The sequence below is a fragment of the Tympanuchus pallidicinctus genome, unplaced genomic scaffold (genome assembly GCF_026119805.1).
Source record: "Tympanuchus pallidicinctus isolate F22 unplaced genomic scaffold, pur_lepc_1.0 scaffold4, whole genome shotgun sequence".
Taxonomy (NCBI): Eukaryota; Metazoa; Chordata; class Aves; order Galliformes; family Phasianidae; genus Tympanuchus; species Tympanuchus pallidicinctus.
The window spans coordinates 18,605,991-18,633,972 of record NW_026294758.1 but is presented as its reverse complement, the minus strand read 5'-3'; the positions used below and the strand labels follow the sequence as shown (position 1 = coordinate 18,633,972).

The following is a 27,982-nucleotide window of genomic DNA, read 5'->3' as shown; positions in this document are numbered from 1 at the left end:
CCCGGCCGGCAGAGCCCTGCAGCCTCCCTGGGGATCGCCCCGCCCCGTTCTGGTGCTGCCTCGCCTCGCCTCGCGTGCTGTGTGCAGTTTGGATGCTGCAGAATAAGGAGGACTTAAATATATGCATCCAAAAGGGATACGAAGATGGTGAAGGGTCTGGAGAGGAAGATTGTGCCGTGCAACTGCTGTCCGTTGGTGCGCTCAGCCCAGAGCAGGGACGTGCAGCTGTATGCGTGGGCAGCGATAGGCGTGAAGGCTCGCACGAAGTGATGGGCTCTCTCCAGGGGTCAGCAAGGACTGGTGGCAGTACTGCCCGGGCTGGGATACTCGGTCTGGAGAGGCTAAGTAGCACACAAAGTATGTCCGTGCTAAAAGAGCTCACAGTGCTGAAATCTGGCATTCAAGTGAGTTAGTAGACACTGGAAGTAACATGGTATGGTCATAGGCAATAAATAGAAGAACCTGTGAGATATTCAGCAGCATCCCAGCCTCTGCTGGCTCTGCTTTTATAACTGGTGGAAGTTAGCTTTCAAGCCTACCTATATTACACAACCGATCACTCTGAGATGGTGATATGCATTCTTCCTGGAAAGAAGAATGTGAAAAAAAAATGACAATCTTGGCTGCACTCAGGCCAGAGGAGGAAGCTGCAATGGTGGGGAAAGGGCAGCAGGTTTCTAATGCATACTCATAGGAGACTCATGTCAGGAACTGGAACTAGCAATGAGCTTTAGCGAAGAGGAATCTAGGGAATCACCTCTGGAATTTTTTTGGGTTGGCAAGCAACAGTCTAGAGAAAAAAACATGAGTATAGCTGCCTATTAGAATAGCATATGTTCTGCTGAAGTTTCCTGAGGCAGGTATGTGACTGGGGACTGGTACTCCTTGGCTCTGACCCACAGTACTGAGTTTAACAAGCAACCACAATATGTAAACAGGCTGGTAACATATCACCCCCTGCCAGTTTTCTGTCTCCCCATTTCTAGTGCCAGGATGTTGACAGGCAAGCTTTCTGTTGGTGGTGTGACCAACGTGGCCCACCATTGTTATCAAAACTTAGGTGCTGGGGCCACACCAGCATGTGGTGACAGCTGTCACAGAGTAGGGATGTGATAAAAGCATATGAAATATTACCTTCAAAATCAAGCAGCACCATTTCTAAGGACTGGGGTTAAAACTGCTACTGGACAGTAAAACCTGTGATCCATCAGTGGCCATGGACACCTCTACTATCTCTACTATCATCTTCTACTTCTGAGGATTGAGTGGCATGTGTTCTTTTAGGTAAAGCCTGAATGTAGCCTGTAATTATTGTAGTGTGTTGATTGATTATTGAGAATTTGACACATGATCTGCAGAGTGTCCAGGTGACTGAGAAGTCCAGGTAACTAAGTATTCTATGTAATTAGATAGCTATGGTAGATTGTAGGAATTCTAGGTTAACTGTAAGCTAAGTGCTAGAAATTGTAGATACAATAAGGTATGCTGATCACTAATGTTTTTGTGTAATAATAAAGCTCTAATTGTAACCACAGCCCTATGGCTGTTCTTCATTCTGCTGAAGATCCCTGGAAGAACCTACCTGTCCTCTGTAGCATGGGATGATTCAACCATGAAATCTCAGAAATCTGAATTTCTTTTAACAAGCATGTTGAAGTAAAGTTCAACTAAAGTACAGATGGTGAAAAAAAAACACAGAACTGCAGCAGAAATAAGTTTGTAAGACAAAATGGGACAGGCCTTTGGCTGGAATACTGAAATGATGTGTCAAACACAAATGAACTCTAAATTGTGTACTTCAGTTGGGATAGACAGTTCTGTGGCACTAGTAGTAATTTCTTTTTGAGATTCTGGATTGCAGAGCAAACCACTGAAAGTGAAGCTACTGAAATTATTTCATTTTTAAATGGTCTCTCCATTTTTCATTGCAGTTTTCTGAACTTGGTGACATCAGTAGTGTTTTTTATGCTTGGTCTAAGAGGCAAATGAAAATGACTCCTGCAGAAGCTGTCGAAGTTGCTAGAACATATTAGCTAGTAATAAATGTTGTCTGTGATATCCACAGTGTAAAACAAAACTTTCCTCGGAACAGAACGACTTTGCTGCAAGAAATTTGTCTTGATTTGTTGCCAAATCTCGAGTTTTTAGTTTTTAATTTTCAAGTTTTTAATTTTTAAAAGATTATGGTATTGAAAAAATAATGAAGACAAAAGAACACGTAGAAAAGATGCTTTATTCACAGTGGATGCTTCTCACTGCTTCCTGACATCAGCCCGTTGAGTGTTTCGTACTCCATCGCTCTGAAATGGGGTCCATTCGTTGTCTGTGATCCCTCTGAAGGTATACTTTCTCCTCTACTGTCATCTATGCTTCTTGCTGCATGGGTGTCTCTTTGCTCTAGTCTCATTCAGGCAATTTTTCTTGTGCCTCCTTTTTTTTCTCCAGCATCTTCCTGCCCCTGCATATCTCCTGTCCTGGCACCTCCTCCCTTTGCCCTGTTTCCTTTTTACCTGTGGTCTTTTAGATTTTTCCTTAAAAAGGTTAATAAAGATTAACTATGCTCTGTACATATTTTCTTTTTTCCCACCGTAAGTATTCATAGATGAAGTTGGAGTATATGCAATGTTGTGCATTGTAAAGCATGCCAAGAAGCATATGTTGAATGGAAACTGTATAAACCGCAAAGTAATGCATAAGAATTTTAGAATGCAGAATAATATCAATTAATTATAGAAGAGTTCATGTGAATATTTCTATTTGGTTTGCATGAAGTGCTTTGTATAACATGCAAATTGAGCTCAAAGAGTATGGCACAGAAGTGATATCCTTCCAAGGACATAAATCTCTGTATGATCAGTTCATTTTCATATAGTATTATAATGTACTCTTTGAAGCTAAAGAGAAACAATTAAATAAGTAAGATTAAATAGTAAGAGTTAATGGTCTTCATATGGTGTTTCTGACAATAATTAACTGTGGTTTAAAATATTTCTTTTTATTGCTCTCCACATACACATGAGCAATTGTCCTGAGAATAGGTGCTACATAGTGTTAAGTTCTGAAAACTTTGCCCCATAAGATCTATTAAAATGAGAACAGAACTTTAAAAACAAAACAAAACAAAAAAAAAGCCAAAATGAGTCTCTTGCCATTACCTCTTTTGTTATCACTCTGCCTTCAGCAGAATGGTGATTTTTTTTGCTGGGGGCTGGCTCATTGTAACATACTAGCTACCACCTGAGTTATCACAGTTAGGCAGCACTTTTTCCATCCTTGCAACTGAGAGACAATTTTGCTTGATCCTACTTTTATCTGAGTGAGCTTAACTCAAGATTAACTATTTTATTATCTCCAAAGTGAAAGCTTCTCTTAGGCCTCATGCTAAAAATACTCTACAGTTACTGTTTCTGGAAATTTGATACGCAGATTTTGGAAGATAGGTATATTACCACACAAAATATACAGTTGCAAAAGAAACCCCATGCTGTGTAAGAAGATTGGTTTTGGCTCATTTGTCTAAGTGGTTTGCATTTATTACTGCTTTTGCTACCATACCTGCCTTCCACTTGTGAGACATTTGCTAGTGGTCTGGTGAGTAATATTTTTTGTTCACGACAGCCAGTATGGCTTGCAGTTGTATTGCTCCACCTGTATCTCAGTGCCTTCTTTCTTTGCTGTATATTATGCCTACATCATGGAACGCCATTTTTGTAAGTGGCAATTGGTTTGGTGACCGGAGATCAACATAATGAATTGCAGTAGCATAAAACTGCTCAGTGGTAAGGGGATTTTCATGGCCAGATGCACCTGCTGTTTCCTAAATAATTTCTGATGCTGCGTTTTACTTGGGTGCTCCGTTATGCTACTGCAATGCATCCTAAAGTATGCTAATGTAACACAGAGCTTTCGGGGGAGCAAAGCTCTTCACTTTGTTTAGATACTTTGAATCCTTCTGGTTTGCAGTGCATCTCTCTAAGGAAAACAGTAGGAGAAAAGAGTTCTGTAAAAGGAGGTGAGAAAGCCTGACTGTTGACAAATTTACTATGTTTGGGGCAGGAGTATAGATTTTAGTCTCAGAATTTAAGGTAGTTTATAATGAACACTGCCTTTTCTGATGGCTCTAAGAATCTCCAGTGATTACTGTACAGCTCTTCACTTAACTACTGTCAAAAATACTATTAGGGAAGGACAGCTCACCACCCCGAGGTGTTATAAACTTCTCACATAAAAGGGAGATGTTACTGCACAGTTCATTGCAAAAGCTAAGTGTAGATACTATGTTTAAGGGAAAACTTTATTTACCCTTACAAATAAATCTCATTGCTTTTTTGCCATCTTGAAGTGCTTTTTACTTAGCATTTAGAAGAAGGAAAGAATGAAGGATTTGGGACATGAACAAAGGTGTTCAACTCTGGCTTAGCTATCTCTGCATTTAACACTTCTGCAGAGTTTAACAGGACAAAGGTTATCCAAACATTAAAGTCTTAGGAGTTTATGTAGTGGTGTGCTTTAAAATTCTCAAAGATCAGTCTTAATCTTCTGAGCAACAAAGGTGGAAGCTATTGCATCAGCTGCTTTCATATATGCATTAACCTTTCCACCTTGTTTTCTGTCTGGGCTTGTTCTGTAGTTGCTTTTGGTCTTTCTCATTTGCAGGCTCACTGAAAATATAAAGTCATGTCAAGCCATGCCTCAAAAAAAGAAAAACGGTTTCTTTTTACCTCAGAATCTGTTGCAGAAGGACATTCTGGTAAGTCAAAATACTGACCAAATTTTTGCTTTTATTATGAAAGTTGAGTCCTATCTCCTATAGTGAAGAAAAGAAAGAACAATCGTTTTGATTAGTGTTTTTATTTCCTTGACAATAATTTGTTTTATTTGTTTAATATGCAGTATAGTCTGGTGTATAGATAACTTAGAACTTCTACTTGAGAGGAAGAAGGAGGTGTCTTCTACAGTAGACTTAGAGCTACTACATATAGTGGACGTTGATTTTAATTGCATTTTGAAAAAAAATTGTGTCTTCCACATCTTTAACTCTGAACTTCTGAGATGTTTGAAGTACTAAGCATTGGTTTTCATTAGAGCTGCCTACCAGATACTTCTGTAAATACTAAACATGGCTGTTTGGCCAAATTGCTCTGTTCAGTGCAAGTTTAAATATGTTGTAGGGAGTTCAAAAACCACTCTGTTTTTTTTTCTGGGCTGAAAGATAATACCAGATCTCTAATGTCTGTTCTTTAAATTCAGGTGTGTTTTTCGCACAGTTTTATTTAGACAAATGTGCATCTAGAAGCTCTGTTAACTAATGGAGCAGAGAAAGTTCAGGCTTCCATCAGATATACTAGTAATTTAAATTTATAGTAAAGGCTGCAACATCTATACATTTTTATTTTAACCTTAAAATGGAAGATTTTAATGTTAAGACTAAAAGTAACACTACTTTTTTATTTTGCCATAATAAAATAAATGATAAAAAGCCTAAGAGAGAGTTCATAAGGGTGATGTCAAACACTGAATAGTTGCAGATGATTTTTCTTGTGTATGTTTGTTCTTATGAATCCTATTCCTTATGTGGGAACTGCATGGTGTGAGACCAGTTATTATAGTATCCCATGTCTGCTCAGCCCTGTCTGAACAGCCCAAGAACTGCAAGACCACTGCAGCATGTAGCATCATATCTAGAATGACTGCAACCACTTGCTTGCTTTTGAACATTATGCTGTATGTTGTAATAGGGCAAGTAACTGATGGCAATAAAACTTATCAGTTCTTCCAGGATATGGCATTCCTTGCTTGAGTATCAGACCGCGTGTTTTGAATCCCTTTCACGCTTACAGGGCTATTGATTAATAAACTTTGGAATTTGACGTTACTGATTCTACGCTAGATTGTAAAAATAATTTCTGGGTCTGAAGTTATAGCTACATTATGTTTCTGTCTTTCATCTCATGCCCTTGGGTCTTCAAACTGTGGTCAGTTTTATCAGTATGGTACAATATACTTACGTAACTGGCCGTATTTCTGATCCTGTAAGTAAACATACTGGCAAGCAATTTCAGTAAGTCTAGAGGGCATGTGTCACACCCATCTACATATGGGGTCCAAAAGAGGATACAAGAAACTATGAGGCCATTATTCTCACTTCAAACTGTGTGAAAGTAATGGAATGAATCCACTTAGAGAATGTTACAAACAAATGAAGCGGGCACCTGGGAAGATCCAGCACAACACTATTTCCCACTGTCTCATCCTAGGCAAACTGGCTAGATGTAGAGGGAATATACGGTCTGGGAGATGGAAATGGGCCAACAGGCATTACTCAAAGGGGAGTGGTCAGTTGTTTTCATGCAGGCTGGCAAAAGTGGAATCTGCCAGGGATCAATACTTGGCCCTATGCTGTAGAATATCTGCAAAAAAGATCTGGACAATTAAATTAATAATGATGATAAAGTGACCATGCCAGAAGGGAGAGACTGGGACAGGCTGGAAGTGTGGTCAAACAAGAGCTGCATGAAATTTTACAAAGAGAAGTTCAAGGTTCTGCATCTGGGATGACATCATCAAGGAACCCAGTATAGGCATGAACTCTCTCTGTGGTCTACTCTAAGCCAATTTTTAGTTTATACCTCAGTGAAATAGTATTGATGGCACACAGGTTCGTATGTTCTAAGTAACAGGTAGGCATTTTTCATATTTATTTGCTTTTAGAGTGTGTCGGAAGGTACTACTCTATGGATCCTGTGTTAATTTCATTGTGAGCCTTGAACTTTGCATTGAATTACAGACTTTTTCTTTCTGTTTATTTGTTTTTTTTCCCAGAGGCAGACCAAGATGTTGAGGTTAGCCTTCCAAACTCCTGAGCCTGGAGGCTGTGGTTCAGGCAAACTATGACTTAGTTGCCATAATGGAAAATGATGGGATCAATTCTATGACTGGAGTGCTGCAATAAATGGCTATAAGCTCTTCAGAAGGGATAGGCAAGGAAGGAGAGGTGATGATGTACCTCTCTGTGTTAGAGTGCTTTGATGTTGGTGAACTTCAGGCGGGGAATGCTAAGGTTGATATGGGTAAGGATCAGGAGAAAGACCAACAAGGCAGACATCCTGGTGGGGGTCTGTTATAGACTGCCTAACCAGGATGAAGAAACAGATGAGGTGTTCTATGAGCAGCTGGTGGAAGTTGCATGATTGCCAGCCCTCAAGTCTCATGGAAGACTTCAGCTTCCCTGATACATGTTGGAAATACAGTGCAGAAAAAGCAGTCTAGGGGGTTTTTAGAGTGTATGGAAGATAGCTTCCTGATGCAGCTGGTAAGAGAACCTACCAGGTGAGGTGCCACACTAGGTCTGCTGTTCACAGACAGAGATGTGGAGGTTGGGAGCTGTCTTGGGCAGGCTGACAGTAAAATGGAAGAGTTCTCGGTTCTTGATAAAGTCAGGAGGATGGGCAACAGAACTTCTACCTTGCACTTCTGGAGGGTGGACTAAGAACTCTTTAGGACACTGGTAGGGAGAGTACCTTGGGATTCAGTCCTGAAGGATAGAGGGTTCCAGGAAGACTAGTTGCTCCTCAAGAAGAAAGTCTTAAAATTGCAGGAACATCAAGATGAGCTGGTGGGGAAGAAGACCTGCATAGATGAAAAAGATTTTTGAGTCTCCAAGAGGAGAAAAGAACCTACCTCCTGTGGAAGAGGGGAAGGGCAACTCAAGGAGAGTATAGAGAAGTTATTAAGATATGCAGGGAGAAAATTAGAAAGGCAAAAGCCCAGCTTTAATTCAACTTGAATGTTGAGCTAAAAGATAACGAAAAATTTTCTTACAAATATATTAACAATAAAAGGAGGGCTAAGGAGAACCTTCGTCCTTTACTGGATGTGGCGGGAAAATGACCACTGAGGATAAGAAAAAGGCTGAAGTTCTCAATGCCTTTTTTACAACTGCCTTTAAAAGTCAGACCATTTATCCTTGGGGTACTCTGGAAATCTCAGATGGGGAGAAGAATAAATCCCTCATGATTCAGGTGGAAACAGAGACCTACTACTCCTGCTGGACTGCCACAAGTCCATGGAGCTGGATGGGATCCACCCAAGGGTGGAAGCAAGAGCCTGGCTGCTTTCTATCACCTACCAGTGTGCGTAGTCAACCGGTGAGATCCTAGAGGATTGGAGGCTTGCCACTGTGACTCCCATCTACAAGAAGGGTTGTAAGAAGGATCTGGGGAGCTACAGACCTGTCAGCCTGACCTCAGTGTCAGGTAACGTTATGGAGCAGATCATCTTGAGTGTGATCACACAACATATGTGGGACAACAAAGGGATCAGGCTTAGCCAGCATGGGATCATGAGAGGCAGGTCCTGCTTGACCAACCCTATCTCTTTCTATGATCAAGTGACCCACCTGGTAGACAAAGGAAAGGCTGTTAATGTAGTCTACCTAGACTTCAGCAAAGCCTTTGACACTGTCTCCACAGTATTTTCCTGGAGAAGCTGGCAGCCATTGGCTTGGAGAGATACACTCTCTGCTGGGTAAAGAATTGGCTGGATGGCCAGGCCAGAGAATGGTGGTAAATGCAATTGCATCTAGCTGGTACCAGTCACAAGTGGTGTTCCCCAGGGGTCGGTGCTGGGCAAGTCCCATTCAATATCTTTATTGATGACCTGGATGAGGGTGTTCACTGCACCCTCGGTAAATTTGCAGATGACACTAAGTCGGCTGGAAGTGTGGATCTGCCTGGAGGAAGGAAAGCGATATGGACAGGCTGAATGGCTGGGCTGAGGCCAGTGGGATGAAATTCAACGAAGCTGAGTGTCAGGTCCTGCACTTTGACCACAACAACTCCAGGGAGAGCTAGAGGCTTGGGGCAGATTGGCTGGAAGATTGTATGTGAAAAACAGACCTGAGGGTGATTGGTGGATGCTCTGCTGAACATGAGCCAGCAGTGTGCCCAGGTGGCCAGGAAGGACACCTTGAGTACTGTGTCCATATTGTTTTGGACTCCTCACTATAAGAAAGGCATTGAGACCCTGGAACGGGTTCAGAGAAGGGCAACAAAGCTGTGAAGGATCTGGAGCACAGGCCTTATGGAAAGCAACTCAGAGAGCTGGAATTGTTCAGCCTGGACAAGAGGAGGCTCAGAGCCTGTTGCTCTTACAACTACCTGAAGGGAGGTTGTAGTGAGATAAGTGTTGGCCTCTTCTCCCATGTAAATAACAATAAATAACTAGAGGGAATAAGCTTAAGTTGCACCAGGTGTGATTCAGGTTGGACATTAGGAAATACTTCTTCTCCGAGTGAGTGGTCAGGCACATGAATGGCCTGCCCAGGCCAGGTAGAATCACTATCCCTGGAGGTGTTCAAGAAACATTTAGATTTTGTACTGAGGAAAGTAGGAAATACTGGTGATAAGTGAACAGATGGACAGGATGATCTTGGAGGCCTTTTCTAACCTTGTAGATTCTATGATTCTGTGAATTGTTGTCCAGCCTCACTGAGTATTGGGTGGTCTTTATATTGTACCCGCATATGGCACATCTGATCTGCTTCTTTACTCAGCAGAGCAGACCGTCATAGCAAAGCTATTGGAGACAGGGGTCATGTGGGTCACATCATCCCAACTGTGCCCATAGGCACCACCATGTCCCCAGGCTGTGCAGTGAGCTGGGGAGAGCTGAGGTTAGGAAGCTCCTTGTCTGTCTGGCACTGCAGCTGCAGGAAGTGTCACAAACTGCAAAAGAAAAAGAGGGAGGCCATTGTCACTTGCTGTTTTTACCTATTTTATCTATTTTACCTATTTTACCTTTTACCTAAGGCTGAGGGGTGACCTCATTGCAGCCTATCAATACCTGAAGGGAACCTACACCCAGGAGGGGAGTAAACTCTTCAAAAGGGCTGACAGTAGCAGGACTAGGGGAAATGGATCCAAGTTGAAGGAGGGAAGATTGAGGTTGGATGTTAGGGGGAAGTTCTTCACAAGGAGAGTTGTTAGGCCCTGGAACGGGCTGCCCAGGGAGGTTGTGGATGCCCCGTCCTTGGACGTGTTCAAGGCCAGGTTGGACGGGGTCCTGGGCAACCTGATCTGAATGTGTACATTTGGTGGCCCTGCTAGGCAGGGGGGTTGGAACTACATGATCCTTGAGGTCCCTTCCAACCCGGGTGATTCTGTGATTCTGTGTTCCCAGGGCAGGCAGCAGTGACCCCCCAGCCCTAGCTCCCTGTGACCAACTTGAGGGTTGTGTTCCCCACACTGCTCACCTCTGCTACTGTAGGTGCATCCTAGCTCCCGGAGTCAGATGGGGCCAGGGAAAAACTTGAGATGCTGTGGGGTGAGCACCAAGAACTGCTGCTCTGCTGCTGACAGCCCTACAGCACAACCCAACCCATTGCTCCAAGACTCACAGCTGTGCTCAACTACGATCCAGGCATAAATTCATGCTGGTCTCTACTGGCGACAAAATTTATACACAGTGAGGTCACAGTCATCTCTGGCTGATACCACAACCCTTTGGTCAATGACCACACTGCCCATTGCTGCATGTATTTAGACCCCATCGCGGCTCTTCATCATCTTCCATCACTCAGTGATTTTTCTTTGTAATGGTGACATATATGGGAAAATAAAAATTGCACATTATCCACAATAACCATCTTCCACAAACTGTTTGTACTTCCTGAAACTTAAGAGGCACTTCTTTTGCTTGTTCTGGATGAAAAATCAATTGGTGGCGGTCTCTATGTCTGGCTTGCTTTCTATACCAAGTATAGCAATATATCACAGCAGGCTTTTTGCTCATACTTTCCTGTGTAACTACTCTATGGAATTTACTTCGGCAGAGAGTTGGACTTGGTGATCTCCAGAGATCCCTTCCAACTCCTGTGATTCCATGATTCTGTGATGTTTTGGGGTATAGAATAACTCTCCTCTTATTTTATAATTTCATTCTGATGCTTGCTTTTTTCCAAAGTAGATTAAAAACAAAAAGTAATGTAAGGAGTACATTCAGTTATGCTCCTTCATTACTTTCTCTTTGGGTCCTCTAGTTTACCAGAACATGTAATGGTATTCTCACTTGAAAAGTTATTTTAGTCTAATAATTGCATAGATAATTATATAGGTTCTTGCAGACAATAAGGGTAACTGGCTCACTGATATAACTCTGTAGATCCAGCTGTGTAGCTGCACTCTGATGGTATTTTTTAATGATAGTGGGTCAAGATTAATGCATATTTCTCACACTGATTCTGCAGATATGTAATATTTTAAATATGTACTTCTTCAGAAGCAACATAATTTGCTTTTATCTGGCTCAGTTACCCTGAGGAGACAAGAATCTCAATTTGTCCCTTAATCTGTTCACTTAATTTAAACAACACAGTTGTCCTAGTGAAAAGAAAATTGTGGCACATTCAGGTCTTACTTCTTCATTAAGTAGTAGGTACTATAGGAAGAATAGGTAAAAAACATTTTTCACCAACGCTTTCTAAACTCAAATGAGTTGTGCATAATTGCAGGAGTGGGATTCAAACTAACACACTTGTTTGTAGGAAGAACAACACCCCTTCCCTTAAAAAATGTAGACACATGAGATCTCAGAGACCCTAACTGGAGGTAGCAAAGGGATAAATGATATCTTAAGTGCAAATCTCTGACTGTTACTAGCATGATATATGGGGGGTAAGAACTATTGAAAGAGCATATGTTAAATATGTGTTCAGGAGATACCTACTACACCTTCTAAAACTAATATTCCAGAATGCCTTCACAGACTTTGTCTTTGTGCCCACACCTGGCATGCTGCTTGTGCTTGCATATGATAGTGATATGTTTGTTTGGATTAACTTGAGCAGAAGTGTGGAAACAGGATAGGAGAGACTCAGACTTCTAAGTTGCTCAAATTGGCTCTTGGCTCCATAAACAGTGACGTATTGGCTGCTGGACATGAAATGTTAAGAAATCACTTCAGTTTTTATCAGGAAATAGAAAAGTTGCATCTTTTTTTTTTTTTGTCTTCTAGACAAAATGTGTGATCAGATAAGTGATGCTGTTTTAGATGCTCATCTCAGTATTGATCCAGATGCCAAGGTTGCCTGTGGTAAGTACAATGCAGACATAAAAACAGATTAATGAAGTACAACAAGGAATCCATGTTGCCAAAAATGTCCTGTCATCCAAAATTCTTACAGTGATTGGCTGGCAGTCAGTTCTTCCTCAGTTAGCCAAAAGCCAGCACTGACATAGTAACTATAAGGAGAAGGGAGAGCAAAAGACTGGAAGGCATAAACAGGAAAAAGAATATAGAGTATTTCACTACAAATTAAAAATGATAAAATGTAGAAAACTTCTCAGGAGAAGTCCCTGGTGTCAGGGAAAACTGGGGATAACAGAGCTAATGATTATGAGGAGTTTAAGAAAACTAGGGAAAAAAAGAATTGAGAAACAGTGTATCTGAGAATGTATTTCCTGGGTTACTGAGTAAAATGTATTAATAAAATCCAGAAGTGCTAAATAGATGCATACTGTGCTTTTACAGAACCAGGGTGATGCCCTTGGCCCACAGGAAGGTAAATGCACAGTTTGTTTTGGTGTGATTCTGATCAAACGAGCTCGTATTTTTGGGGTGACTTTCTGTTAAGTCTACCTGTATTCTACACTAGATATTGTCACTAGCAACATCTCTGTTTCTAGAGATTAAGGACTTACTATAGGATTGGAATGAATACAGAATGGGAATGTCTCTAAAGAGCTCTGAGTGTAAAGTCATAGAGGCCATAGCTGGAGCAGTAAGACACTGGTCTAATATGACGCTATGGTCTAAAACAGCTCCTGTGTCTTGTTGCATAGATGTGAACAGGGAGGAGATGTAGAGGAAGAGTTTAGCATACATATTAGACTTGATGAAGAACATATTTCAGTGCTGCAGAAGTTGTGCTTCTAAATATGCTGGAAAGCTGGAAGATGGTAAGACAAATGCTATGATAATGACAAGGACTGAAAGCATGTTGTAAGCAACGTGAGAAGCATGATCAGTTTGTCTTACCAAAGCAAAAGCTAAAGTGTGATATGGTTACATAGGTAAATGCCTGATTTCTGTAATCAGCTGGGAAAAGCAATCAAACAAACAGCCATCAGCGACAAAAACCTCACAAAAATGAAAATAACTGAAAAAAACCCCAACCAAACAAACATATTAAAACTTCTAAGTGGAATCAGAATACTTTTATATGGTATTACAGTATTAAATCTCGCCATATACAGCATTTGATTAAATCATAGAAAAAGGTAGTGGCTGGTACGGGAGAAAGCAGTTTCTGAGTGAAATCCAGTGTTTCTGTTCAGTTGATCAAAATTAACCTCAAAGCTTCTTGGGAAAAACAAAACAAAACAAAACAAAAAACCAACCAAAAACCAACCAGCCAACAACAGCAGCAAAAAAATCCACCCAAAATCTCAAAGCATTTTGTAAGTGCTAGGTCCGTGTAACACTGCAATTTACATAAGTATGAAATGTAGATTTACGGAGATGTTGAAACTAAATTCAACCCACCCGTAGAAAAAGATTGCCTGTAGTTCTCTGAATTTTATTTGCTGCTTGGACTTGTATGATTAGCTGACTGCACATGAATTTCTGAATTGTTAATCTGGCAATGCCTCATTGTGGCAGGAGGGAGCTGGCCTGTTTGGTGTGCTCAACATAAAGTCAAGGCAATAAGGAGTGCCAGTAGCATGCAGCTAAAGCAAAATAGGTATTCTGTTTCCTCTCTGATTAAATGAAGCCAAATGGTTTCTTGAGAGTAAAAGTTCATTCCCGATGTGTCCAATAAATCAGAGTCAAGAGAGAAACTTTACTAATTATAAACCATGACAGTACAAAAGAGAAAATGGAAATTTCTGCCCAGTAGTTAAGTTCAAAATGTTGTTTTGGGGAGGCCTAAACATTTAAGAAATCAATCCCCTAGTGAGGAGCTCTAAACTTTATATGGTAAATTTCTCTTGGATAGAGTAGATAGGAGTGTTGCTGGGGCTGAGGTATTTGTGGCTGGTAGAGTGCAGTTCCTGAGCCACATTTTCTTTTGTTTACATTAATTTTGGTCAAAATGAAAAGCAAATGTAGCAAGATGAACCATTCCTATTATGATTCTAAAATAACATCTTCATGCTGTGAAGTTTTTCATAATTACCAAGATTTGCTGGGCTGCAATGGGCCTAAGAGAGTTTGTAGGGACTGTTGGTGATAAGCGGAGCCTTATTTTGCCATTTCTCAGCCCCAAGATCCACAACTCTGTGTTCTTCCAGTAAGGCTTTCCCTTTAGGTAGGGAAAAAAAGCACACTTAATCACAAGTGTAGTTAAGTTAGGTTTGGAGTTCATTGCAAGCTCTTGGAGGTGTGGTCTTGTTAACAGAGTCAGTCTTCAGTTGTAATACTCAGTGTTTGAGATTTCTATTAAGTTAAGGGATAGTGGAACTGAGAATTTAATTAAGCTAGTAAGTAAATGCATGGATACCTCTCCTGAAAATGTGTGTAGTTTGTTTATTTCTCTATCCCTATAGGAAGAAAAAATTACTGGGAAGACTAACAACACTGCCATACAATGTTTGTCAGTGAATAGTTTAGACTACTTTTCTACTTTCCTAAAGGGATGATTGAATGGAATATGAAATAAAGCCATGTAATTGTAGATTGTATTGCTGTGGTGAAGATTTTGTGATTGATTGCTATATGTTTAACACCAAATGGAGAGTATATCCCTGTTCATTGCAGGGTGCTGGACTAGATGACCTTTAAGGGTCCCTTACAGCTCAACCGATTCTGTGATTCTATGAAATTTGAGGGCTGCAATGATGCTTGGAATATGAAATGATTCTGCACAGAATTGTAATGTAGTTGTGGAGCTTCCCATGTCAGGCTGCTGTAGATGCTAGAAGTTTTCATGGTTGCCAGAGGCAACTGGGTGAATCAGCGTAGCAAAAATCCGTCACAGATTAGTAAAGCTGTCTGTTAATAAGTTATGTCCCTCTATCTTCAGAAGGTCCCTGAGCTGAAAATGGACCAGGAAAGCATTTGGAGTCTATATAATAATATAATAAGTCTATATATAATATATAATATATAATAAGTCTATATAATGGACCTGTTCTTACAGATATTTGCTGCTGCTACTGTGGAGATAGGATAATTGCACTGAATGAACCCACCTTGAAATGATTTTTATGTTAGTATCAGTTTAAGAGAAGAGTAATGGCACACAGACATATACTTAAGCTAAGGTATTTCTCTGAGTTTCCCCAATAAGCAATCATTTTTATAGGAAACCTTATTCAGCATCATCTTGTGCAATTGTAAAAATAGCAGCAGTAGAATTCTTACTTTTTTCTTTCTGTCTTTCTTTCTTGTTTTTTTCCTGCAGAATGTGTGGCAAAAACTGGAATGATTTTGCTTTGTGGAGAGATCACATCCCGGGCTATAGTAGATTACCAACAAATAGTAAGAGAGACCCTTAAGAGGATAGGGTATGATGACTCTTCTAAAGGTGAGATTCTTCTTTCATTCATTGCTGGACCTGCTCTGCATGTGGCCAAAATCTTGTTTCTGTAATCTGCTTAAAAATGAAACAAAATGTACGTCTAACCTGCAAGAAAAATGCACAGATGTTGATACATATTTTTGTGCAGATGCTGAAGAAGCTACTTGGAGGTAGAATATTCACAAAACACTTATTCTTCAAAAGACTATCTACTCCTTTCTCCTCTGTTAAAGAAAAACTAGTGTTTACTCAGTTATCTAAAAGTAGTTACATCACAGGTCTATACAGTGAAAGCTTAAGCCTTGATGATCCCTGCCCTTGGGACGAATAAGCCTACAAAACTTAAGTTTAATTCCCAAGGGAATTCTTTATGTACTTTATGTATACATTTTCCCATGGTAGCTTCATTTCAGCAATTTAATCCCCAACACAACTATTTTCTTTCATTTTTCCCTTTTCATATATTACTTGCATAGTTTTTCTCCAATTCTAGAACTTGAAGCAATAGCAACAACAAAAGAGTAACAATTTCTGGTAACATTTTCCACATGTGGTTTGAACCCTAGGCATCTGTATATAAGCACTGTCACAAGCTTTTGTGGGGCAGCTAGGGTTACACTTGACCTGTCAATTTAAAAAGCTCATTTCAACTGCAACTTGCCCAGATCCTAATACTGTAAAACCAATATGCTCATATTGTCTGCTTTTGTTAGCAGTACAAAACCATGATGGTATAGGAAAGTTGTATATTTAGGTTTATTGAAGTTTTAGCCAAGGTAAGTAGATAATCCCCAAAAGCTTTTTTAGTGGATGGTAAACTCTCAAAATTATATGACCTCACTTCCCAAAATTTCCTTCACTAGGATTGGACCATAAGACTTGCACAGTTCTAGTGGCCTTAGAGCAACAGTGTCAAGAGATCAAGCACGCTGTTTCCCATGGCAAGAGTGACGATGACATTGGAGCAGGGGATCAGGTAATGGGATTTTATTCTAGACACTGAAATGGAGCGTGTGCACAAGCAGTTAGATTTGAGCTAGACCAGACACTTTCCTTTATGGGCACTGCAGAAATTTAAGCGTAAGAATTAAAGCCAAATACTTTGTATTCTCTTAACCATCAGAAGTGCAAAAACAAACAAACAGACCAAACAAACAAACAAAAAAACTCAAGCCATTAAACCAACCAAAACCATAATCTGCCAAAAACAAAGCAAACCAACCAATCAAACAAGTACAAGAAATGACATAGTCATCACTAACTTCTCTGAGAACGTCTTTTCCAGTGGCGCTACTGGTTAGAGCTACAATTAAGCTTTTGATCATTAGATGGCAGTGCTGGTCTTTCACGTCCTGTGGTAGCCTGGTTCTGCTTCTCAGGCTGCATTATTTCAGTTGTCGCGAATGGGGAAAATGCAGACCAGACTCCATGAGCTTTATGTCTGTTAGGCCTCTGCAGTGAATTCTTGCGGATGATTACATCACGCTTGGGAAGCAGGCCTTTCTGTAACTCTCATTCTCGTGCAATGCAGACACATAGGTGTAATTTCAGGCTGGTTATGCCTCCAAGTGTAGTCATTCTGCCAGTTACTGCTGTCTGTTTCTAGATTTGGCTGATTTTTAAGTATTTTGTGGCAAAGACGTGCAGAAACTAAAAGAGAACATGGAAATGGGTGGCTTAATTCCCTGTATTTCAATGCAGGGTTTGATGTTTGGCTATGCCACTGATGAAACTGAGGAATGTATGCCCTTAACAGTCCTCCTGGCACATAAGCTTACTTCAAGGATAAAGGATCTGGAACGAAATGGAACATGGCCCTGGGTTAGACCAGATGGAAAAACACAGGTTTGTAAAGTAAATGCATAGATATTAGTTTACAAACTTTCATGGTAAGTAAGTACAGAAGTCACTTACCCTGTCTGTTACTAAACTGGAATATTTATATGTAATATTTAATACATGTATATACATATTTTCATATTCCAAGGTGAGCTGGATTTCACAAGGTGCATTTGTGTGTAACACATATGGGAGGTTTAATCTGTTCTGCATTGTCTTTACAATTTTCTTCAAATTAACTCTGGTATTTTGCTTCTTTTCCTCTGGTGATTAGGAAGATTAACACATTACTAACAAGTGTTATTTGTTTGTTTTTGTTTTTATTTTCTGCATAAACATCTATATTCCAGAATTCTGGATTGATAAAAAGCAGTTTCTCAGTCAGACAAAACAGGTCTGTTCCTGTGTGAAACTCCATACATGCTTATTTGACTAATCACAGAATCATAGAATCACAGAATGGCCAGGGTTGGAAGGGACCTCAAGGATCATGAATCTCCAACTCCCCTGCCACATGCAGGGCCACCAACCTCCACGTTTAACACCAGACCAGGCTGCCCAGGGCCCCATCCAACCTGGCCTTGAACACCTCTAGGGATGGGGCATCCACAGCCTCTCTGGGCAGCCTGTTCCAGCACCTCACCACTCTCTCTGTAAAGAACTTCCCCCTGACATCCAACCTCAATCTTCCCTCCCTCAACTTAAAACCATTTCCCCTTTCTGTAGTTATCTACCCTTTCAAAGAGTTCATTCCCTTCCTGTCTGTAGGCTCCCTTTAGATTGAAAGGCTGCAGTGAGGTCACCCCGCAGCCTTCTTTTCTTCATGCTGAACAAGCCCAGCTCCCTCAGCCTGTCTTCATAGGGAGGTGCTCCAGCCCCCTGATCATCTTCATGGCTCTCCTCTGGACCCTCTCCAACAGCTCCCTGTCTTTCTTGTACTGGGGGCTCCAGATCTGGACACATGGACTGATGATCAGAGCCACTGATGGCTGTGTTACAGAGTAGATGAGTCACTGAGGCACACTGTAACAACAGTGCACTTGGTCAGTCTCAAAGGCTGTCCTTCCAGGCTTTCAAATCTGCAGAAGAGGAGTGGAAATCCACAAATATTACACTTCCAAGGCAGCATATTGTCCTATTCTTATATTCTATTGCTTTGATGCAAATGAACTGTACTGAATTATACTGCTACAGCTGTTACAGCAGCAGTACAGCAACATGGATAACCTGTACCTTTTGTTGGCAGTGTGAATAGACTGGTTTCTTCTCACTGTATGTATCCAAACTTGCTTGGAGGGTAGAAAACTAGAGAAATCTTAGTCTACAAGAACGCTAAAGGTGGAGCAGTGTCATGTATTTGTACGTATATAAAAGCTGTTCAAAGGGTAGCGAAGAATACAGATCACCATATCATCAACCACATTTACTCATTTCAGCAGAGATCTCCAAATGTTATTTTGATTTTACTTTGGAGGCTTACTATTTGAAGTTATCTTACCATGCAAAACTAAAAGAGTTTAGCTTATGCCAGGAACAATCCTAGGCAGAATCCTTCTGTATGGAAGTGATTTGTCTTTTTTTTTTTTTTACTGTATGTGTAAATACAGGCAATATCCTTTACTTTCGGTAATGATGCTTTAGCACTTTTCCTACAGTGATACTAAATGTCAGCAATAATATGTTATTTTTCTCCCCCTTTCCCTGCACTTATTATTATTATTGTTATTGTTATTAATTATTTGCTGTAGAAAAGAACTATGAAGTTCTTTCTAAATTTTCAGACTAGTGTTCTACATGAAGAAGTGTGCTCTAAGGGTATTCCTGGCCTTGATTCGGTACCTTTTTTTCTTTCCAGGTCACTATGGAATACAAGGAGAGTGATGGAGCAGTGGAACCCATCCGAGTGCATACAGTTGTGATCTCAGTACATCATGCCCCAGATGTACCTCTACAACACATACAAAAGGAGCTAATGGAGAAAGTTATTAAGGAAGTCATTCCAGAGAAGTATCTCGATGAAGACACAATTTATCATCTCCTTCCAAGTGAGAAATTTGTAGAAGGTGGTCCTAAGGTATGGTACTTTGAAAGTAGAAAGGATAAAGAGACTTGGATTCAGAGAGCCTGAACAAACTTTGCCACATGTTTCTAAACGTTCTCTTGCACTGGTATACCTTCAGTGAATAAAGCGTAAATATTTTTCAGGAATCTTCAGTCACTGCTACTGAACTTTTTGTGCTGGACAGCTTGCATTGAAACTGAGCTTTACATGCTTGGATAGCCAAATGTCAAAATCTCTGTATTGGTCCCAGAAGGTGTTTTTAAATGAGTCAGCCTTTAAGTTACATGTTAAAATATCTGACAAGTGGTTTGTCTGTGCTTTCACAGTAAAACAAAGAAACAAACGCACACACGCACACACAGAAACAAACAAAAAGACTCAGAATTAACAACACCTTCTATAAATGGGTTTTTATATATGTGTATATTTCCATATTTGAATTATTCAGAAAAGCTGTACAAATTTCAGTGGAGACCTTAATGCACCAAGCCCCTCAGCACTCATCAGAATTTGACTTGTGTTCTACTTTCCAGGAGCTAGGAAGTTATAAGCAGGTCATTACTATGAAAAGGTAAAAAGTTTTGCTGCACTTTTTTTTCAGTTTTGTAAAAGGTGTTTCAGGAAGGACCAAAACTACAAGGTGTGCTTGTACTGTGGTGAAGTAGAGAAACTGCTTTCACTGAAGAATAAATATCAGTGTTACTCTGGTATCATTTATTTGAATATTTAAAGTTAGTGGATTAATACAGTTTGTGCTCTTTCAAGATGGAATTTCTTGACATTCTGAGTTCATTTATCAGCTTGCAGTCACCAACTTTATTAATCTCACAGAAAGGCAGTAATTCTCTGCTGGCTGAATAAGTTAAAACATTTCATCAAGTTGTGGGAAGTAGGCCAAACAGCATGCAAAAGTGTTGCTAAGGACAAAGGCAGACAGGAAGAAGAAAGGAGAAATACCAAATTGCTCTTGTGCCACCAGGGAACTGTTTGGTGAACTCACAGTATTTCAGTGCTCTTGTCCTACACAATTCTGAACTATAGCCCCATGAAATTAATTCTTCCTCTGTAGTATGTGTATGTAAATGGATCTTGTTGACCTCTTAGGCTACATATGATCTGTTCTTCAGCAAGACTTCTGTCTTTCTAAATTCTTCACCTTTGTCACGTGTAGTGAAGTAATAGATCAGTACTTTGACACTGTGAATTTGCAGGGAGCAGTCTTTTTGTAATGTTTACTGTTATGCCACATTCTTATCTTCAAAAGTTATTGCATCACTGATGTTACCAGCAGTGATGGTACCATCAGTTAGTGAAAAATAATCCAGTCCTGTAGAGCTCATTCATTAAACAGTTGTAAGCAAAAACAAATGTGCTGAACATTAAGTTTTCTTTGTGGAAAATACAACAAAACAAAATGATACCCAATAACTTAGTATGGAATTGAATAAACTGTTGTGTTTCATGAGTATTCAATTGCTTGTTCTGCAGAGTGATGCTGGTCTGACTGGTAGGAAGATCATTGTTGATACATATGGAGGTTGGGGAGCCCATGGTGGAGGAGCTTTCTCTGGAAAAGACCCATCCAAAGTTGATCGTTCTGCAGCATATGCAGCTCGATGGGTTGCAAAATCGCTGGTGAAAGCTGGTCTCTGTAAAAGAGTATTAATACAGGTAAGAGCAACTGTGAAATTAATAGACCATAACAGACAATCTATCCCTTGTGTGGCCATTCCTTCAGAACACATGCTTGCAATCTCAGTCACAGTCCAGTCTAAGGCCAGAAAGCACCTGGAACAAGGAGTGTTCTCAGTAATGTTCTTTCTCCAGTTGTGTTGCTATCCCTGCTCCCAGCACCTCTTTGCATTATCACTGCTTTTACTGCAGCAACTCAGCTGATGCTCTGCAACACATTCATTCCCAGCACTTCAAACTGGGCTTTACTGCACATCGCAGTTATGTTAGCAGTGTCTTGGTTATGCAATCTGCACTTCTGAATAGCCATATTATTTGTATCTTAAAGCACATTAAACTATATTTGAAAATACCCTAAAGTTACTGTGAGTGGACTCCACTATGGTGCTAAGTGTGACTAAAAATAAAATTCAATCATATGAATATTTGTTTTTTAAAAGCTTGAAACAAGAAGAGCATTCATCGTCAGAAGAAAAGCATTTCCTTCCTTGGGTATGAATTTTTGGGACTCCTAAGTCTCAGCTGGAAGCAGGTGTTTTATTGGCACCTAGACAGTTATGCTATTGGTTGGAACCCAAACTGAATGCTAAAACATGGAGATTTGTCTAGGCATTTTGCAATACTTGTTCATATACATATTTATTCCAAGTAGCTGCTACGTAGTAGCTTTAACTCAGGATGTTAAAATGTAGCAGTGATCTTGCTGGAATTTTTCTGGAGAAATGAGTTTAAGAACCCTTTATTTACATACACAGTGATGTAATGCCAGACATCTCAATTAGGAACAAGATCTCTTGCTTTAGGTGTGCATGTGTTTTACATGTGCAGTAAGACAAGTTAAGGGCAGACAGAACAGGGAGTGCACAGATAGTGATAGTTAGCAAATCTCTCTCTCTCTCTTTTTTTTTTTTTAATTCCCTTCTCTGAGGTGACAGAAGACATCTGGCTTCCTGGGATACACATTTTTAGTGGCATTTTGGAACACATACACCATTATCTTAATTCTTCAGTCAGGTGGGAATGTTATTGTTTCATAACTTTGAGAGATCCTCCTTAAATTCCCAAGCCTGGCTTTAGATATGGCAAGACTAATGTTGTTAATAGCAAACTTGGAGATGTCAGATATTAACAGTGAAACTAAGAAAGGAGGAGAGAAGAGAATGAAAGCAGAAAAGCAAAGGTTTTGTTAAATCATTGGAGTCTGGATTAAAGATAATGAAAATAAAAACGTATCAAACAGAGTTAGAAACATGTTTTCAGTGCTGTTGTAGCTGTATGCTGGATTAAGACCTTGCTGGCCTTCAATTAGCCTGATAATTGAGCTGGCTTTGCAATGGACATTGTTTCCTTGCTAGCCAGCCTGTAATACTGAAAAGCTAAAACAATGGTGGGAGCTACAGACTGATCAGCTGTTCAATATCACAGATGCTACATATGTTTTATTTAGTATGACATAAAATTACTAGCTTATTTGTTAATAAGAGGCCTAACTTTAGTTCTAACATTAGGCTTAACTAAAAGGACAAATAGCAAAAGCATATTCCCTATATATATATAGGAAATATATATATATGAAAGTACATGTGATCTTCCCTTGATAAATGAGATAGCCATTTCCTTTCTCAGAGGCAAAATGTAGGAAGGAGTGTTTTAACTGCATCTGGGTTACATGCATGTCTTCCACAGCTATCATACGCTATTGGTCTGAGTCATCCTCTTGCAATCTCTGTGTTTCATTATGGAACCTCAGACAGATCTGAAGAAGAGCTGCTTGAGATTGTACAGAAAAACTTTGATCTACGTCTTGGAGCTATCATAAGGTTTGTGTGCTGTTAGTATTTGCGAAATAAATCATATTCTTACTATTCTTTTAACAGTTTAATATTCAAGTTTCTGGCTCCTTACCTCCCAAAAGTCACCTTCATCATATGTCTAGTATTGCTGTCATTTCTGCTGTTGCCTCTCCCACACACTCAGTATGATATACAAAGGGCCAATTCTCAAATCTGGTCACAAGATACTGAGTAAGGAAGACTTGTGTCAATTATTTAATGTTTCATCTCTCAGTAACAGTGGTAGTGTGTTGTGTTGCAGTTTATTAGCCAGGTAGCAGATACTGGTACTTGATAAAGTACAATTAAAATTTAATATCAGATGCAGATAGGTTTTTCAAACAGTCTGTTTTAGGGGTATGTAAGCCTCCGAATCCCAGATTTATCTGGAAGGCATCAGAAAGACTGGTCTTTACTGAAGAAAATTAAACAGGGTCTCCCTACCCTTAATCTTTAGATAGCAACAGTTTGTGAGACAGTTGCCACAAGATGACAAGATTCTGGTGTCCTCACTTCACAAGCAGAACCTTTGAAATGAGTGGGATGTTTTAGTGTTTGCCACTGCATTTCTGGGAATATTGGCCATTAGCCCAGAAGAGAAAATAACATTTTTAAGTTACTAGCTTCTGCAAGCCTTTATTCTGCATCAGAAAATCTGAGCAATGAGACCCTGTCACTAGTTGTCATACAGCCCTACGTAGCCTGTTTGAAGTCAACTGAATTTGATTTAAAAGGAATACAGATTTCTTCAACACTTTCATAAACCTTGATAAGAGATTGAAGTATCTTGTGTTTAAAAAAAGGGAGGGGGAGGGGGGGTGCGGGGAAGGGGGGAAGGAAGGGAAAAGTAAAAAGAAAAAAGGAAAAGCCCACCATGAAATGAACTGTCTTGAAGTGAAAATTCAGTTGTGTTCAGAAGCATGAGTCATTGAGCCTACCATATAGTCAGTGAGGACACAGAAACCCCCTGCACCCAACTCCGCCATATATCTTTCTGAAATATTTCTGGGCCTGAGCAAGAAGGTGTTTTAGACAGATATTAGTCCTTATACTTAAAAAAGCATGGAAATTATCCTGTTCTCTCAGAGGAAGGGCTGGAAGAGGGAAGTAGATTTAGCATCTGTACTTATCAGCAGTGATTGACCTCCATACAGTGTAGCTGTTATTTGATCTTAATGTTTTTCCTGATAAACTCATGATTCTTTAGGTGAACCCTTAGGGGGTAGAGGTTGTTGCGAATTTGCAGTCTGTGTTCCACAGACCTAATGGTAGAGGTTCAATTTCTCAGTCCTAAAGAACTTTTGAATCTCCCGGCTGATTCTCACCTCTTTTTTTCCTATTAAGGAAGCTACCACACTGTGAATTCATCCCTTATTAAGCTTCATAAAATTTGGCATTGGAGCTCAAGTCTGAGATAGGTACCAGCAAGAGTATGATTTCATGCATCACAGAATCACTTTGTCACTTTCAGCAATGCTAGTTTTAACACTAGCTTAATGTTAACACATTTATTTGAGTGAACTGCTCTAAATGATTTACTTCTCTTTTCCCTCTGGAGCTATTCCTATCATTCTAGTCTATTTTCTAGTCTATTTATATATCTTTCTAGTCTATCTATCTAGTCTATTCTAGACTATATTCTGTAGGAATCTTTACTGTCTTTTATTCTGAGGGGTAAAATGCCAACATCTGAATGAATGAATAGGGGGTTCTTTTGTTCCTTGAAATGAGAGCCAGCTCTCAGAATCAAGCCTTAGCAACACATTTTTCTGGTTGGGCCAACCTTTTGCACTTCTTTTTAGGATCTTACCTGAACATATATACTGACAATAGAGCTAGCTTCCCCCCCCCTTTCCCCCCCGCAAATATTTTGAGATAATGCAAAGCATTTTAGCAACTCAAGTTGCCAGGTAACATTTCTAAGTGTTAACAGCTTAAAACTCCTCTGTGCCTTTGTAATTATGTTAGTTAATCACCATCAGTAACTATCAGACACTTTCCTTGATTGAATGTGTTCAAAAATGCCACATTTTTATCGTACATTTTCCTAAACCTGAAATGATAAAAACATTAGAAAAGGAGAAGCAAGCAAGCAAAACCAAGAACATTGTATAGTGAATATTTCCTTGTTAAGCTTTACCCCATGACCTTCAAAGTTATTTAAATGGTCTGATTATCAGTTCTGAGCAACTAAGCCTCAAAACACTTCATGCTGTTTCACTTTTCATCTAGTCAGAACTCATAGTTTGATGGCTTTTCTACTAGGGCCAAGTACAAATGACCGCTCTGGCACTTGGAGAGTTTGATCATATTGCAGAAAATATTTGAGATTTAGCTGCTGTATACCATGAGATCAACAAAATGATCCCTTAAGTGTGAGAATATGTAATACCTTTACCATCTGAAATAGATTAACTATGCTACTAGTGTTTGCTTTTCTTTCCTTACTCTGCTATTTCCAAGACAGTTTTCAAGGTAAGAACAATCTATTTTAAACATGCTTTCAAATGCAATTAAATAGAATAATAAATATAAGAAAGCACAGATAGAAGAAAATGTATCAGGCCTTATAATAAAGAGAAACTTCTGTGTGGATACCTGTGACTAACCATTTAGCATAGCTGCAGTCCAGTACATAGTACAGACTGAAAAACAATGATCATGCCTTGCATGTTTACTATTTATCTAATCATAATTGCTATTAAGCCCTATTCTAATTATTTCATGCACCTCTGCTTCTTTTGAGATCACCATTGTCTTTAGAGCACAGTAGCATCAGAAAATATTCTGTAGTACACTTAAAATAAGACAAAATACATTAATGCTTGCACAATTGCACCTAAGCTTTATTCCAATTGCAGTGCTTCTGCATCACAAAGTCTAAAAAGCCTTATAATTCGTATTTGATAGATCTGAATAAAGCTGACTGTAATTACTTTAAATTGAAGCCCTCATCTTACTACTTTTGCTGCTATAAATCTGTGTGGCTGTGCAAGGAAACAAAGCCTAACTCATTTTTCTTCGAGGGATAATACTAATTGTCCCTCTGATACATACAAATCACAAAACATGTTGGATTTTTTTTTTTTTTCTTTTCATTTAGGGAGCTGGATTTGAAGAGGCCAATCTATCAAAAAACAGCATGCTATGGGCACTTTGGGAGAGAAGAATTTACATGGGAAATACCCAAAAAGCTTGTGTATTAAGCTTTTCAGAATGCTTCAGTTAACTGACAGGTGGTTTGACAATCAGGTACAACTTCAAGCTGTTCACATAAAGACTGCACCTACTCCTGTTTTAAAATGACACTGTGTAGCTAACAGATGTACTAAAAATCGTATGTATTCAAATTCTAACTTTCAACTTCAAACGCATGCAGCTCTGTCCAGCATACTCCAGCTTTGTGTTTGGTAACATGAACAATTTAGGCCTTCGGCTCTGATAAGAATTTAAGTGCACAGGTGACTGTGGGAACTGAAGTCAGTACAGTACTGCCAGGGAGGTTGGCTGCTGCTTACCCAGTTAACTTTGTGTTGAAGTACGTGAGGTACCTTCAAATAGCCCTCTGCAAAAGGAAAACAGTAATAGATCTATTTGTCTTAATGCTTTGGGCAGTGATTTCTACGACTACCATTTCCTTTGGTCCAAGTAAGTTAGTAGAAATACTTGTTTCAGAACATGGGTATTGTAACTCCAGATGAAGTTAGATCTGAATTAGTGTTACATTTGCTTGGACTGTCGTAATTTTCTAATGAGCTTGTGTGTTGTAATTCTTCTACTCATTTATTGTTACTCCCTTAAAACTGCAGTTTTCCATGTCCGCAGTTGGATGATTTTGTTAAGTTTCATTGAGCCACTGAATGAAATGTGGAAGATTTTTGTAAAAAAAAAAAACTTAAAATTGGAGGGCATTACCTTCTTTTGAATTCTCTAGCTGAAAGCACAAATTGAAGAAAGAATTCAAAGCCATTCACTTTTTCTTTAAGGACTGGAAAATATGAGAAGGCTTGTATACAGGAAGTAGCACTACATACCTAATCTCCAGAGCTTCTTTCTAAATGTTTTAACAGATTTTCTAATAGCTATTTATCACGGGGTAGCTAATTTGCCCAGTGTAAAGTTTTCCTCAAGAACAGTAAAAGATGTGTGCTTTGTTGTGCTTAATACAATACCAGAGATGAAGCAATTTCTCCGCAAAATCAATCAACATCTTTTCAAATGTTCCCATTATCATTCTGGAAATGAATTACTTAAACTGTGGCCTCAGAAATGAAAAATGATGCCCAGAGCAGACATGAGCAGCAAGATTGCTGAAAATTTAGCTAAATTAAAATGTTGCCTATGTAGAGGGATCAATCAAAATATTTGTATCTCCAAATGTTGCAAGTGCTGCTTTATTATACACGTTAATTTAATGTCAAATAAGCAGGCTCTTCTTTGAAATGCATGGCTACAATATGTTATGTAAATCTCTCAAAATACAGTGGCTCATAATCTATGTAAGAAATAAACCATAATCACACACCAGAGTGAAACACATGACAGTGTAACTGCTGTATGGATATTCTGATAATAAAGTTACATGTATGAAAGAAACTTGTTACTGTAAAATTATTTGAGTATAACATACAGTATAACATGTAGAGGTATTAGTTGCTGTTCTAGGGAAAAAATAAATCAAATAATGAATTTAGATGTCCACTACCAAAATCTAATGGCTTTTATGAGAGTCCCTGAGGCAGAATTAAGCCTAAAGCTTTCAAAAAGGCATAGTTTCACTCAAACTTAGACAAGCCAACTACAGAACAAAACAGAAGTGCCAGCCCAGCTATGAAAGTGCCTGTCTTTTTCATCTCAGAAGAGATGAAGTGTTTCTGCAGGCGAAATGCAGACATTAATACTAAGAAAGGTCAAAACCTGTTCTGTTTGCTTTGTGTCAGAATTAGCTTAATGACTCATGCTTTCAGAGTATTTCATGAGAGCTACTGCATCAAAAAATACAAGCTGAGCTCAGCCTAATAAATCTTATCTAGGTCC

The 27,982-nt window shown here is 39.4% G+C and overlaps 1 protein-coding gene across 2 annotated transcripts; it reads left to right on the top strand.

Moving 5' to 3' along the window:
* Positions 1-68: 68 nt before the first annotated feature.
* On the top strand, positions 69-27,541 carry LOC128089225 (S-adenosylmethionine synthase-like). Of its 2 annotated transcripts, XM_052700404.1 has the most exons (11): positions 69-357; positions 2,181-2,340; positions 4,657-4,750; positions 12,013-12,090; positions 15,404-15,526; positions 16,384-16,496; positions 17,222-17,365; positions 19,215-19,433; positions 20,910-21,092; positions 22,800-22,933; positions 26,049-27,541. In XM_052700404.1, the coding sequence occupies exons 3-11, from the start codon at positions 4,678-4,680 to the stop codon at positions 26,149-26,151; spliced, it is 1,170 nt and encodes a 389-aa protein (XP_052556364.1). In that variant the 5' UTR covers positions 69-357; positions 2,181-2,340; positions 4,657-4,677; the 3' UTR covers positions 26,152-27,541. The 2 variants fall into 2 exon arrangements, with proteins under 2 accessions (XP_052556364.1, XP_052556363.1); XM_052700403.1 differs by having other exon boundaries at positions 69-2,340.
* Positions 27,542-27,982: the final 441 nt, after the last annotated feature.